A 15,299-nucleotide genomic window follows, 5' to 3' on the forward strand; every position below is an offset into this window, starting at 1 on the left:
GGATCGCTTGAACCCGGGAGGCGGAGGCTGCAGTGAGCCGAGGTCATGCCATTGCACTCCAGCCTGGGAGATAAGAGTAAGACTTTGTCTCAAAAAAAAGAAACAAAAAAACCCACAGATGCTATCTCTTCCCTTGCCCCAAGAGCTTTTGATTTCATAGGTCTGGATGGACGTGAGAGTTTGTATTTCTTTCTTTTTCTTTTTTTTTTTTCTGAGATGGAGTCTTGCTCTGTTGCCCAGGCTGGAGTGCAGTGGTGTAATCTTGGCTCACTGCAACCTCCACCTCCTGGATTCAAGCGATTTTCCTGCCTCAGCCTCCCAAGTAGCTGGGATTACAGGTGCCCGCCACCATGCCTGGCTAATTTTTGTACGTTTAGTTTCACCATGTTGGTCAGGCTGGTCTCGAACTCCTGACCTCGTGATCCACCCGCCTCGGCCTCCCAAAGTGCTGGGATTACAGGCGTGAGCCACCGCGCCCGGCCTTAAAGTTTGTATTTCTAACAAGTTCCCAAGTGACGCTCATGCTGCCGGAGCAGGACCACACTGGCCTAGAACACTCCTATTTGTAGTCCTATTTGGAGTTATTTCCTCGAAACAATCCTTTTTTCTCTAGAATGAGGCACACATTCTGTCGCCAGAGCTCCATGTGAGCATGTTCATTTTCACCCGTGATCACATGCTTTGTAAATGTCTATGTACAAGTCCATCTTCCCTCTAAGAGAGGACTCCATGGCAGGGTCCACCTCTTAATCCCCAGCTCCTAAGTCAGTCCCTGGCACAAAACAAATGCTGGAATGAGTGAAAGAGGTGATCAATTTTTCATTTCAGAAATATAGAAACTAGCCTGTTTGAGCTTCCGAGAGCTCATTCAGCTATGCCAAGGGCTGAGTCTGCCGTCTCTGCCAGGAATGCCCAAGGCTGACTTAGGCTGAGAAATGAACTAGGCAGGTGATGTTTGATACATGTGTGAACTTAAGTAGATGGTGATTTCCAGTCCTCAGATTCACATTGACTAAATCTGAATGAGTTCAACACCTCACAAGTAACAGCAACCTCCACCCTACCAACTAGTAACAACATGCCTGAAATCCCAAAGGGATGTCTCTGATATGGAAGAGAAGGACAACCCGCTTTGGTTAAATATTTTCTAGGTGCTGTATGTTATCTCACGTGATCTTCTCAATAACCCTGCAAGATAGAATTCCCCCACGGAGCCCTTCTTTCTTAGAAATAAGACTCCTAGGCCGGGCGCGGTGGCTCAAGCCTGTAATCCCAGCACTTTGGGAGGCCGAGACGGGCGGATCACGAGGTCGGGAGATCGAGACCATCCTGGCTAACACGGTGAAACCCCGTCTCTACTAAAAAATACAAAAAACTAGCCGGGCGAGGTGGCGGGCGCCTGTAGTCCCAGCTACTCGGGAGGCTGAGGCAGGAGAATGGCGTAAACCCAGGAGGCGGAGCTTGCAGTGAGCTGAGATCCGGCCACCGCACTCCAGCCCAGGCGACAGAGCGAGACTCCGTCTCAGGAAAAAAAAAAAAGAAAAGAAATAAGACTCCTAGGCTGGGCACAGTGGCTCTCACCTGTAATCCCAGTACTTTGGGAGGGCAAGGAGGGCGGATCACAAGGTCAGGAGTTTGAGACCAGCCTGGCCAACATAGTGAAACCCCGCCTCTACTGAAAATACAAAAATTAGGCATGGTGGTGCGTGCCTGTAATCCCAGCTACTCAGGAGGCTGAGGCAGGAGAATCACTTCAACCCGGGAGGCGGAGGTTGCAATGAGCTGAGATCATGCCACTGGCACTCCAGCCTGGGCGACAGAGGGAGACTCTATCTCAAAAAAAAAAAAAAAAAAAAAAAAGGCTGGGCGTGGTGGCTCATGCCTGTAATCTCAACACTTTGGGAGGCCAAGGTGAGCGGCTCACAAGGTCAGGAGACCATGCTGGCTAATACGGTGAAACCTCGTCTTTATTAAAAATACAAAAAAAAAAAAAAAATTAGCCGGGCATGGTGGCATGCGTCTGTAATCCCAGCTACTCAGGAGCTGAGGCAGGAGAATCGCTTGAACTTGGGAGGCGGAGGTTGCAGTGAGCCAAGATCATGCCATTGCACTCCAGCCTGGGCGACAGAGCTAGATTCCATTAAAAAAAAAAAAAAAAAAAAAAAAAAAAAAAAAAAAAGCCAGGCATGGTGGCAGGTACATGCCTGTAATCTACTCAGGTGGCTAAGACATGAGAATAACTCGAACCCGGGAGGTGGAGGCTGCAGTGGAGCGAAGATTTCGCCACACCGCACACCAACCTGGGTGACAGAGGGAGACTCTGTCTCAAAAAAAAAAAAAAAAAGTGGGGGCAGTGGGGGCTGGGTGTGGTGGCTGCGGTGGGGTGGCTCACGCCTGTAATCCCAGCACTTTGGAAGGCCGAGGTGGGCGGATCACGAGGTCAGGAGTTTGAGACCAGCCTGGCCAACATAGTGAAACCCTGTCTCTATTAAAAAAATACAAAAAATTAGCCAGGTGTGGTGGCAGGCGCCTGTAATCCCAGCTACTTGGGAGGCTGAGTTAGAAGAATTGCTTGAACCCGGGAGGCAGAGGTTGCAGTGAGCTGAGATTGCGCCACTGCACTCCAGCCTAAGCGACAGTGCAAGACTCCATCTCAACAACAAAAAAGACTCCTAGCTGAGCATGATAATTCCAGAACTGGGGAGGCTGACACAGGCAGATCGCTTGAGCCCAGGGGTTTGAGACCAGCCTGGGCAACATGGCGAAACCTTGTCTCTATTAAAAATACAAAACAATTAGCCAGGCATGGTGGTGTGTGACTGTAGTCCCAGCTATTCAGGAGTCTGAGGTGGGAGGATCCCTTGAGCCTGGGAAGTTGAGGCTGCAGTGAGCCATGACCATACCACTGCACAAGAAATAAGATTCCTATTAGACATTATCTAATAGGAATCAACTAAAATCTACATTTTGGCTGGACGCGGTAGCTCACACCTGTAACCCCAGCCCTTTGGGAGGTCGAGGTGGGCGCACCACTTGAGGTCAGGAGTATGAGACCAGCCTGGTCAACATGGAGAAACCCCATCTCTCCTAAAAACACAAAAATTAGCTGGGCGTGGTGGCAGGCGCCTGTAGTCCCAGCTACTTCGGAGGCTGAGGCACAAGGCAAGCTCCCGGCTTGAAACCAGGAAGTGGAGGTTGCAGTGAGCTGAGACTGCGCTGCTGCGCTCCAGCCTGGGCAACAGGCAACAGTGAGAATCTGTCTTAAAAAAAAAGAAAAAAGGGCCGGGCGCGGTGGCTCAAGCCTGTAATCCCAGCACTTTGGGAGGCCGAGGCGGGTGGATCACGAGGTCAGGAGATCGAGACCATCCTGGCTAACATGGTGAAACCCCGTCTGTACTAAAAATACAAAAAACTAGCCGGGCGTGGTGGCGGGCGCCTGTAGTACCAGCTACTCGGAGGCTGAGGCAGGAGAATGGCGTGAACCTGGGAGGCGGAGCTTGCAGTGAGCCGAGATCGCGCCACTGCACTCCAGCCTGGGTGACACAGCGCGAGACTCCGTCTCAAAAAAAAAAAAAAAAAAAAGAAAAAAGTGTGTCCTTTGATTTTTACACGGCTAGTTCCTTGTCACTAAGCTGTCAGCTTATATGTCATCTCTTTGAAGAAGCCCTGACCACACTCCCTAAAGTAGCTCTCTAATCCTTCTCTATCACCTAAACCATTTTTTTTTTTGAGACAGGGTCTCGCTCTGTTGCCCAGACTGCACTGGCATGATCGTGGCTCACTGCAGCCTTGACCTATCAGGATCAGGTGATTGTCCCACCTCAGCCTCCTCAGTAGCTGGGACCACAGATGAGCACTACGCCCAGCTAAATTTCTTAAATTTTTTGTAGAGGCAGGGTCTCACTACATTGCCCAGGCTGGTCTCAGACTCCTGAGCTCAAGCGGTCCTCTCACCTCAGCCTCCCAAAGTGCTGGGATTACAGGTGTGACCCTTTATTGAATGTTTAATATATGGCAGGGTTTTTTACATTTACATTTATTATCTCGTTTAATGTTCCCAACCAAACCCTCTGAGCTAATGGTATTGTCCTTTTATTTTATTTATTTTATTTTATTTTATTGTTTTGAGACAGAGTCTCACTCTGCCACCCAGGGTGGAATGCAGTGGTGTGATCTCAGCTCACTGCAACCTCTGCCTCCCGGGTTCAAGCAATTCTCCTGCCTCAGCCTCCCGAGTAGCTGGGACTACAGGCATGTGCCACCACACCCGGCTAATTTTTTGTATTTTCAGTAGAGACAGGGTTTCACCATGTTAGCCAGGATGGTCTCCATCCACCCGACTCGGCCTCCCAAAGTGCTGGGATTACAGGCGTGAGCCACCGTGCCCGGCTCTGTCCTCATTTTTGCATGAGGACACTGATACACAAAGAGGCCCGATATGAGGTCATGTAGCCACTAAGCAGCAAAGTCAGGATTCAAACCCTGGTCGGCCTGGCTCCACACACTGAGTTTCCAAGCAGGCCACCTCACCGTTTGTGAGGGCTTGGTGGCCTCCCCCGACCATCATCACCCAGCCGCTCACCTTCATTACTGTGTTGTAGATGGAGATGAAGTTGGTGAACAGGTCCAGGTATCTGGTGGTGAAGACGAGAGCAAAAAGGATCTGGCTCTTCCCAGAGATGCCTGTGGCCAAGGGTAGACAGGAGACAATGAGGACACAGACTCCTAAGCCTTCCCACCCTCAAGAAGTGCACAGCCTGGAGCTGGGGAGGCCTTCAGAGTGTCCACTCCCACTCAAAGACCTCCTGTCCAGGGCACTGTCGCTCTCTAAGGGCCAGGAAACTCACCCTTCCCATCAGATCACTTGAGTCCTTGTTCCTCTCATTAAGCTGTAATCTGTCTCCCAGTCTCCAAATAAAGACACGAACACCGAGTTCCCAGTCCCCCTGCGTGTGCCTGCCTGGGCTCTTGCTCTGGGGAGGATGTCGGGGGTGGTGTGAGTCGGGCTTGGTGGGGGTTGTTGAGGCTTCTCTTCACTCCACCCCCAGAGTTCCACTGACAATCCCCAAAGCTCAGTCTCAGGGAGAACAACTCACTGACTTTACAAGGTGTTGATTCACCAGGAAGACCACAGCAAGCAGAGGAAGGTTCAGGGCCAGGGGAGTATTCTATTTTATTTTTCAAACTGTAAGATTTTAAAAGCCTTTTCTTTTTTCTTTTTTTTTTTTTTTTTTTGAGATGGAGTCTCACTCCGTTGCCCAGGCTGGAGTGCAGTGACGTGATCTCGGCTCACCACAACCTCTGCCTCCCAGGTTCAAGTGATTCTCCTGCCTCAGCCTCCCAAGTAGCTGGGATTACATGCGCCCACCACCACGCCTGGCTAATTTTTGAATTTTTAGTAGAGATGGAGTTTCGCCAGGTTGGCCATGGCTGGTCTCGAACTTCTGACTTCAGGTGATCTGCCCACCTTGGCCTCCCAAAGTGCTGGGATTACAGGCATGACCCACTGCACCCGGCCAAAAAGCCTTTTTTCTAGTTACAAAAGTTATGCCTATATTTACTCTTTGCAAAACAAAAATCAGACAATATATAAAGATGCAAAGACAGAAATATCCCAAAGCCCTAGGTTCATCCTTCCAGATCTTTGTGAACATGTACACACATGACACCTATGTGTACACATATGATGCACATGGATGCACTGAGTTGACAAAAAAGGTTTCATAATCTCCATGCAGTTTCTTCCTTTTTTATTTTTTCTTTTTAGAGACAGGGTCTTACTCTGTCTCCCAGGCTGGGGTGCAGTGGTGCAATCATAGCTCACTGCAGCCTCGATCTCCTGGACTCAAACAATTCTATCTCAGCTGGGAACTATAGACACAAACCATCAGACTGGCTAATTTTGTTGTTGTTATTATTATTATTATTATTATTATTAGTGAGACGGAGTTTCACTATGTTGCCCAGCCTGGTCTCAAACTCCTGGGCCCAAGTGATCCTCCTACCTCATTCTCCCAGTGTTGGAATTATAGGTGTGAGCCACCGCGCCCAGTCTAAATGCTGTTTCTTAACCTACTTTGGTCTCTTTCTTTTTTAACTTTTTATTTTAAAAGAATGTTAGATTTACAACAGAGTTGTAAGGACAATACAGAGAGTCCCATATATCCAGCTTCCTCTAATGTTAACATCGTATTTGGGCTAGGGGTAGTGGCTCATGCCTGTAATACCAACACTTTGGAAGGCCTAGGCGGGAGGATCACCTGAGGTTGGGAGTTTGAGACCAGGCTGACCAACATGGAGAAACCCTGTCTCTACTAAAAATACAAAATTAGCTGGGCATGGTGACGCATGCCTGTAATCCCATCTACTTGGGAGGCTGAAGCAGGAGAATCGCTTGAACCCAGGAGATGGAGGTTGCAGTGAGCCGAGATTGCGCCATTGCACTCCAGCCTGGGCAACAAGAGTGAAACTCTGTCTCAAAAAAAAAAACATCGTATTTAATGACAGTACTTTATCAAAACAAATAAATCAACATCAGTAGAGCACTGTTGACTGAACTCCAGGCTTTATTCTGATTTCACCAGTTTTCCCACTGCTGCCCTTTTTCCATTCCTAGGTTCTGTCCAGGAATCCATGCTGCATTCTGTTGTCATTCATGCTCTTTAGTGTCCTTTGGCCACTTTTTTTTTTTTTTTTGAGACAGAGTCTCACTCTGTCACCCAGGCTGGAGTGCAGTGGTGTGATCTCAGCTCACTGCAATGTCTGCCTCCCGGGTTCACGCCATTCTCCTGCCTTAGCCTCCCGAGTAGCTGGGACTACAGGCACCCGCCACCATGCCCGGCTAATTTTTGTGTTTTTAGTACAGATGGGTTTTCACCACGTTGCCTAGGCTGGTCTCGAACTCCTGACCTCAAGTGATCTGCCCACCTCAGCCTCCCAAAGTGCTGGGATTACAGGTGTGAGCCACTGCGCCCAACCAGCAGTCTTGGTTATCAGATGGAAGAAACAGTATATATATAGGGTTTGGTTTAACCCGTGGTTTCAGGCATCCACTGGCAGTCTTGGAACATATCCTCTGTGGATAAGAGGCAACTACTATGGTGTCTGATTCAGGTCTGGTTCCCCTGTACCCCTGAACTGTGCCTTCTCTAACCACTCCTCTGGTTCCAGACATTTGGGGTGGGAGAACTTTTTTTTTTCTTTTTTTGTGAGACAGGGTCTCACTTTGTCACCCAGGCTGGAGTACAGTGACACAATCACAGATCACTGCAGCCTCAACCTCCCCAGGCTTGGATGACTGTCCTACCTTAGCCTCCTGAGTAGCTGGAATTACAGGCAAATGCTACCATGCCCGGTTAATTTTTATATTTTTTCTAGAGACAAGATTTTTGCCATGTTGCCCAGGCTCGTCTCAAATTCCTGGGCTCAGGTGATCCTCCTCCTTCCCAAAGTGCTGGGATTACATGCGTGAGCCACTGCACCCAGCCTGGGGGAACATTTTTAATGAGCAAGAAGGAACACCCCTGAAGTCCCTAACATTCTGGAGAATGTGCTGGCTTGAGGGCGAGCCTGGGTCTCACATTCCTCACCTGCCAAACAGCCCCTCATGCAGAGTGGCAGGACTGAGGTGAGGAATACACAACGCTCAGTGAGAATCTGAGTCCCTTTGGGGGGTCTGGCTCGCGTGCACGTGCACTTGCCAGGGTGAGGGGGACAGTGGGGCTGGCAGTGGGTAATGAACCCCACTGGGGGAGGCCATACTGACCTGAGGCCAGCTCTGGGATGGCCTGATGTTCATCTCACTGAGCCCTCACACAGACTTTGCCAGAGAAGCCCTTGGCCCCACGTAGGACAGTCTGGGAGGTAGCCCTAGTAGGGGATGCTTGGCCACCTGCATGGGCCTTCCCCTACCCCTCTTTTCTCTTCATCCTCAGCCTGCCAGCCTCTTGGGTTTCACTCACATTTTCCTTAGCACTTTGGGAACCCTGGTGATCTTTTGTTTTGTTTTGTTTTGTTTTGTTTGTTTGTTTGAGACAGAGTTTCTCTCTTGTTACCCAGACTGGAGTGCAATGGCGTGATCTCGGCTCACTGCAGCCTCTGCCTCCCAGGTTCAAGCGATTCTCCTGCCTCAGCCTCACGAGTAAGTGGGATTACAGGCACCCACCACTATACCCAGCTATTTTTTTGTATTTTTAGTAGAGACAGGGTTTGCCATGTGCCAGGATGGTCTTGAACTCCTGACCTCAGGTGATCCACCTGCCTTGGCCTCCCAAAGTGCTGGGATTACAGGTGTGAGTCACCGCGCCCAGCCTTCTGGTGATCTTCAGCACGATAGTTTTCATACTTTTGAAAACAATCATTTCCACCAGGAAGCTGCACATGGAGACCCAGGACACAGAGGACAACGTGAGCCTGGACTGGCCAGAGTCCCTCCGGGGTCCACTGAGCACAGGTGGACCCCACTGCCGGGGCAGCCCTCACTCCCATTTGACAAATGGGAAAACAGAGTCCCAGGGTCACAGAGCAAGTCAAGGAGAGGAGCAAGAGTGAAGCTCAAGTCTCTGGCCTTTGGGACTGGCTCTGTTGAGGTCACCCCAGGCCCTGCCTCCATCCAGGCACCTCACCTCTGATTTCTCTCTGCGCACGCACAGGCCCATCCCTGCCACCCAGCTGCCCCTTTTTTGTTCCCATAGTATTCACTATGGCCTCTAACAAACCATGTCATTTGCTCAGTTTCCTAGGACTATTGTTTATCGATGGCTTCCTACCACTAGAAAGTCAGCTCCACCATTTGGCCGGGCATGGTGGCTCACACCTGTAACTTGAGCCCAGGAGTTCGAGACCAGCCTGGCCAATTTTAGTAGAGAGGCGAAACCCCGTCTCTACTAAAAATACAAAAATTAGCTGAGTGTGGTGGCGGGCATCTGTAATCCCAGCTACTCGGGAGGCTGAGGCAGGAGAATAGCTTGAACCCAGGAGGCAGATGTTGCAGTGAGCCGAGATTGCGCCACTGCACTCCAGCCTAGGGGATAGAACAAAACTCGGTCTCAAAAAAAAAGGTGGGTGCAGTGGCTCACGCCTATAATCCCAGCAATCTGAGAGGCCGAGGTGGGTGAATCACCTAAGGTCAAGAGTTCAAGACCAGCCTGGCCAACATGGCGAAACCCCGTCTCTACTAAAAATACAAAAATTAGCCGGGTGTGGTGGTGGGTCCCTGTAATTCCAACTACTCAGGAGGCTGAGGCAGGAGAATCGCTTGAACCTGGGAGGTGGAGGTTGCAGTGAGCTGAGATCGTTCCACTGCACTTCAGCTTCAGGGACAAAGCAAAACTCTGTCTCAAAAAAAATAAAAATAAAAAATAAAAGAAAGTCAACTCCACCAGGGCTGGGCCTCTGCTGTCCGGGCTGTATTCCAGGTGCCCAGCAGTGTCTGGCAGACAGCAGCCAGGTACCAGTGTCCCTTCTTGGTTATGGTTGCTCACTCCGTTCGGCCCTCAGCGAAAGTGCAGGGATAGGTCAGAGCTGATTCTCCCCTCACCAGGGCCTGCTGCTCCGGGTCCCCCACTCAGCATTCCTGGCCACCTCCCCTGAGGAAGAACCTGAAGAGACACCATCTCTGTACCTGTCTCTCCAGAGACCCCAAACCCAAATGGCCTCCAGGCCTAGAACCACTTCCTCCGCACTCTACTATTGTTCATGTCTGCACCGACCCCCACCCTGCCAGACCTCCCCCAGCTCTCTGTGCCTTCTCTCTCAAAGCTTCCAAAGCGACCTGCTTCAGGCCCCCTTCCAGGCCCCTTTCCTGCTCCCAAACCATGAAGGCTCCCCAGACCCAACTCCCTGGCCTGACAGAAAAGGCCCTTTCACATCTGGACCAGCCTCCCTCCTTTACTCATCTCCCTCCAGACCACCTCAAATCTGGCTGCCCACCCTTCCGGGGGGATGCCCGGTGCTTGGTGACCTCCGTGCCTCTGCATCCCTAGAGCCCTCCACAGCACACATTTCCTGGATGGACACCTGCTCGTCCTCCAGGACCAGCACCGAGCTGCTTCTTCCACAGGGCCTTCTGGGCCCACTCTCGGCCTCCTCAGCCCCGTGAGGAGCCTGAGTTCATTCCTGCATCCGCACACCCAGTGCCAGGCACAGGGCAGGCACCACGAGGACGCCGGTGGACAAAGATGGCTGCAGGAGGCTCTGGCAGCCTTTGGTGGCTCTGAATCTGTTTGGCGACCGTGAGTCCAGCCTCAACGTTTCTCCAAAGTCCCAGCAGGGCAGCCAGAATGCAAACAGGGTACCCCTCCAGCCCTCCCCGGCTTCCGTTCAGGGGCCGCTCCACACCCACCTAAGCCAGGCTGGTGCCCTCCTACCACATCACAGCCACCGATACCACACATGCAGGCAGGAGAGGGACGAGGGCTCAGTGTGGGGGTGGGGTGGGGGGGGTCTGGGAAGGGGCAGGAAAGAGAAGACCTTGAGAATCGTGGGCCGTTTCCTGAGTGCATACCAGCTTCTCCCCTCAATCGAGGGTGGAGGGAACAATGGGTGTAACTGGTGGGAGGGAGGGGTTGTGACCTCCCTCATACCCCTCCTCTTCCAACCATCAGTGACACTGCCAACCTGAGGGGGCGTCTGTGCAGGAACAAACCCACCCTCCTCCCATCATCTCGAGGGGTCCTCCTTTGATTTTATACAACTTTACATTATTTTTGGAAGTGGAGCTCTGCAAAGTTTCAAGGATCCCCATGCCGGAGTCCCCACCCTGAGCAGACACCGTGGAGCGCCCTACCCTGCACGCAGGGGCATGAGGCTGGCCAGAGAGGGGGTCCCGCACCTCCCTGCCCGGCGTCCCTCACCCGTGCAGCACTTGGACCTCCAGATCTTCCCCAGCAGCAAGATCATGGCCAGGAGGTGGCTTAGGTCGCCGAGGATTCGGAACACGTTCATGGTCCGGCCCGTCGGTCGTGCGCCCGCGCTCAGCAAACTTCTAGGAAACTTTCTAGCGGGCAGGGCGGCTGCCACGTCCTCGGCCCTGGTCTCTAGGTGCCCTAGAGCCCTGCCTGCGCCTCACAGCTCCGCGTTCGCACCCGCCGTGCCGCCGCCCACACACTCTTGGCCGGGCGGTGACGTGGCCAGGGCGGCCGCCGGCGCAGGGTGGGGAGCCAGGAAGCGGCGCGGCCTGGAGTTCCCGCCTCCCGCCCATCCCAGCGCCCGGCTCCCGGGCGGGGCGGGGCGGGGCGGGGCGGGGCGGCCCAGTGACGCGGGGGGCTTCTGACCTGCGCCCGGCTGCCGTGTGCGCCGGGTGCCCGCCACGACCCATGCCGCCCATGCCCCAAGTGTCCTCTGCCTTCCCTCCGCAGAAACCGGAGGCCTGCCACCAAGCCCCTGTCTCTGCCTCAGTTTCCTCATCTGTACACAGGCCCCATAACACTGGTGCCAGCGCTTGGCAGGAGCCAGCACGTGGAAGTGCCCTGTGGGGCGATCCCTGCTATTGTCCTCATTTTCCCAGAGCTGGAGCTCCCTCCTTGGGAGCGTGGGGTGGGGCGGGGCGAGCCGAAGGGGAGTCCCCACTTCTGTCTGTTAATTTGGATGTCCACACAGTCGGAACCCGACCTTGCTGCAGGTGGACAATGGTAATGGCACACCACTCAGCAGCGGAATCAGGCTGACCTCAGCTGCAGCCTGGGTCGGTGGGCCTTCCCCTCTCTAGGTCTCAATTTTCTCACCTGTAAAATGGGGTTGTTGTGAGTAGGAAGGAGGTCAAGTTGGTCAGGGAGATCCAGGGCCCTCTCTTCTTGGTGTTACTAGGATATTAAACAGGGATGCACAGGCCAGGAGAGACCCGGGAGGGCTGAGCGGCAGGAAGGGTGGGGAGTGAAGGGCCCCCTGGTGGGAGGGAGTCCTCCCAGAGCTGCGTGGTCTGAGCAGGCCCACCACCTTCTCTGGACATAAGTCTCTGCATCTGAAAGAGTGGGCCAGGTGAGCTGAGGGCCCTTAGACTCCCCTCCTTGACCTGAGTAAGCCCTCCTCCCACTCAGGGCCCTCATCTCTCTCTAAATAACAGACCTCCTCCTTTCACTCCCACCTCCTGCCACAGATAACCAGAGAGGATTTTCCATGACAAATGTAGTTAAACAGAGATGGGGTCTCACTATGTTGCCCAGGCTAGTCTCAAACTCTTGTGCTCAAGTCATCTGCCTGCCTCAGCCTTCCAAAGTGCTGGGATTACAGGCATAAGCTACTATGGCCAGCCCCTTTTCTGTGATAAAAATCTGTCACTCCAGTGGTCAAGACCCTTCTATGGCCCCCTATGTCCCCTACTTTCCCTACTTTGACTCCCAGGGAAAGGCAGTCCTTTTGTTTCCTTTTTCTTTTTCTTTTTTTTTTTTTTTGAGACAGAGTCTCACTCTGTGGCCCAGGCTGGAGTGCAGTGGCACAGTCTTGGCTCACTGCAATCTCTGCCTCCCGGGTTCAGGGGATTCTCATGCCTCAGCCTCCCAGGTAGCTGGGATTACAGGTGCCCGCCACCACGCCAGGCTAATTTTGTATTTTTAGTAGAGATAGGGTTTCACCATGTTGGCCAGGCTGGTCTCGAACTCCTGACCTCAGCTGATTCGCCTGCCTCAGCCTCCCAAAGTGCTGGGATTACAGGCGTGAGCCACCGCGCCCAGCCAAGGCAGTCCTTTGAGACCCCAAATGCAGTCCAAAGACCAGTAGCATTGCTACTGTTTGTTGGGAATGCAGAATCTCAGTTCCTCCCCAGGCATTCCGGGGTGAATCGGACTCTGATGTGCACACGAATGCCCTGGGGACCTTGTTTAACTATAAAGTTCCAAAGGCACTCATCTAAGCAACACTGTGAGGAAGCCCTGGCCTCATTCTCATTTTACACATGGGGAAAGCGAGGCAGGGAGGCGAAATAACTTGCTTGAGGTCACACAGACACTAAGTAGCCCAGATTCCAACACACGGTCTGCCATGAAATCACTACCTTACACTGTGGGTTGCCATGGCAGGTGATGAACACCCTGTCACGAGAGGTGGGTGAGCAGCGGGTGGGAGCTCATTTGTCGGAGATTCAGCAGCGGGCCCTCCTGCCCTGGCAGGGAGGTGGTGATCATAATAGCCATCAAGTATTGAGCATGGGTGCCAGGCATGGGTCAGGCCTGTTACTCAGGTTCTTTCCATCAATAGGCACACGGTTCCGTGGCCTTCAGAGACTCGCTTTGCAGGGGATGGACCTTGAGGTCCAGGGAGGTGAGATGCCTGGACCAGGTCCCTCTGGGAGGAGGAGCCAGGCGCTCATCCCTGGGCTGTGGCAGGTTCCAAACGGCCCCTCTGTTCCCTGCTCCCCTCCAACCCTGCCCAGATGCCTCCCCCTCAGCCGGTGCCCAGAGAAGGCGGAGGCTATTTAAATCCCTCAGGTGTGGCTGCGGTTCTCTCTGCCCAACCAGCTGGCACTTCCTTCTCAGCGCCCACCTCCTCCCCAAGCCAGGGAAAAGCACGTGCAAGTGCCATTTGGTGAAAACATCTGTCCTCCTGGGAAGCAGCCCCCACTGTGTGTGTTGGGGGGGAGGTGCGGTTGGAATGAGGCTGGATCCTCCCTTTCCCTTTATTTCCTCAAGACCACAGGGAACCTGGCCAAGGCCAGGGACGATTTGAGGAGGGACAGTGGTGCTGGAGGGGAAGAAACCCAAGCTGGATGGCTCCAGGGGCTAGACCTTGTCCCAGGCCTGCCACTGTGGCCTTGAGCCTGCCACGTCCCCTCTCTGGGCCTCAGCTTTTTCATCTGCTAAATGGGAAAAATAAAGACAGAAGTAGGCCAGTCACTTTAGGAGGCAGAGGCAGGGGGATCACTTGAGGCCAGGAGTACAAGACCAGGCAAGGCAACACAGCAAGACTCGTCTCTACGAAAAATTTAAAAAACAGAAAATAAGGCCGGGCGCGGTGGCTCAAGCCTGTAATCCCAGCACTTTGGGAGGCCGAGACGGGTGGATCACGAGGTCAGGAGTTCAAGACCATCCGGGCTAACACGGTGAAACCCCGTCTCTACTAAAAATACAAAAAATTAGCCGGGCGTGGTGGCGGGCGCATGTAGTCCCAGCTACTCGGGAGGCTGAGGCAGGAGAATGGCGTAAACCCGGGAGGCGGAGCTTGCAGTGAGCTGAGATCCAGCCACTGTACTCCAGCCTGGGTGACAGAGCGAGACTCCGTCTCAAAAAAAAAAAAAAAAAAAAAAAAGAAAATAAAGAATAACCAGGCATGGTGACATAAACCTGTGGCTCCAGCTACTTGAGACGCTGAAGCAGGAGGATCGCTTGAGCCCAGGAGTCGAATGCTGCAGGGAGCTATGATCACATCACCGTATTCCAAACTAAGTGACAGGGCAAAACAAAAACAAAAAAACAAAAACAAAAAACTAAAAAACAAAAACAAAAAAATAAAAAGAGGGCAGGCGCAGTGGCTCATGCCTGTAATCTCAGCACTCTGGGAGACCAGGCGGGCAAATCTCTTGAACCCAGGAGTTTGAGACAAACCTGGGCGACCTGGTGAAACTCTATTGCTACAAAAAAAAAGACAAAAATTATGGCCAGGAACAGTGGCTCATGCCTGTAATCTTAGCACTTTGGGAGGCTGAGGTGAGCAGATCACCTGAGGTCAGGAGTTTGAGACCAGCCTGACCAACATGGTGAAACCCCATCTCTACTAAAAAGACAAAAATTAGCTGGACTTAGTGGCGTGCGCCTGTAATCCAAGCTACTTGGGAGGCTGAGGCAGGAGAATTGCTTGAACCCAGGAGGCAGAGGTTGCAGTGAGCCAACATCAGGCCCTGCACTCCAGCCTGGGTGACAGAGCGGGACTCCATCTCCAAAAAAAAAAAAAAGACAAAAATTAGCCAGGCGTGGTAGCACGTGCCTACAGTTCCAGCTTCTTAAGAGGCTGAGGTGGGAGGATCACCTGAGCCTGGGAGGTCAAGGCTGCAGTGAACTGAGATCACGCTACTCTACTTGAACCTGGGCGTGGGTGACACAGTGAGACCTTGTCTCAAAATGAAATGAAGTATTGCAGGTGCGTAGTCATTGCTTTTTGCATCCAGTTTTCCTGATGTCCCTACTAAATGGATACTATGTCCTCATTTTACAGACGAGGAAATTGGGGCTCAAATTTGTCTATTGCTCCCCAAAGTCCTACCGCTCTGTCCTCAGTAATTAGCCCCGCCTCTTTCGTGTCCACTCGGCTCCCAGGTGGAGACTTTTCAAAGCTTCCCATGGAGAAAAGGGGAAACCTTTACTCACGGAAAA

General features: G+C 52.6%; 1 protein-coding gene across 2 annotated transcripts in view; it reads right to left on the reverse strand.

The window, feature by feature from the left end:
* The window catches only part of KDELR3 (KDEL endoplasmic reticulum protein retention receptor 3), a 16,045-nt gene extending 4,940 nt beyond the window's left edge, over positions 1 to 11,105 (reverse strand). For both annotated transcript variants that reach the window (XM_074003767.1, XM_005567293.4), the window contains exons 1-2: positions 10,854 to 11,105; positions 4,583 to 4,683 (exon numbers count right to left, since the gene is read on the reverse strand). In XM_074003767.1, the coding sequence (XP_073859868.1) occupies positions 4,583 to 4,683; positions 10,854 to 10,944 (192 nt within the window). In that variant the 5' untranslated portion in view covers positions 10,945 to 11,105. The remainder of the gene's footprint in view (positions 1 to 4,582; positions 4,684 to 10,853) is intronic.
* Between the last annotated feature and the right edge of the window lie 4,194 nt (positions 11,106 to 15,299).

The sequence above is a fragment of the Macaca fascicularis genome, chromosome 10, assembly GCF_037993035.2.
Source record: "Macaca fascicularis isolate 582-1 chromosome 10, T2T-MFA8v1.1".
NCBI classification, from domain to species: Eukaryota; Metazoa; Chordata; class Mammalia; order Primates; family Cercopithecidae; genus Macaca; species Macaca fascicularis.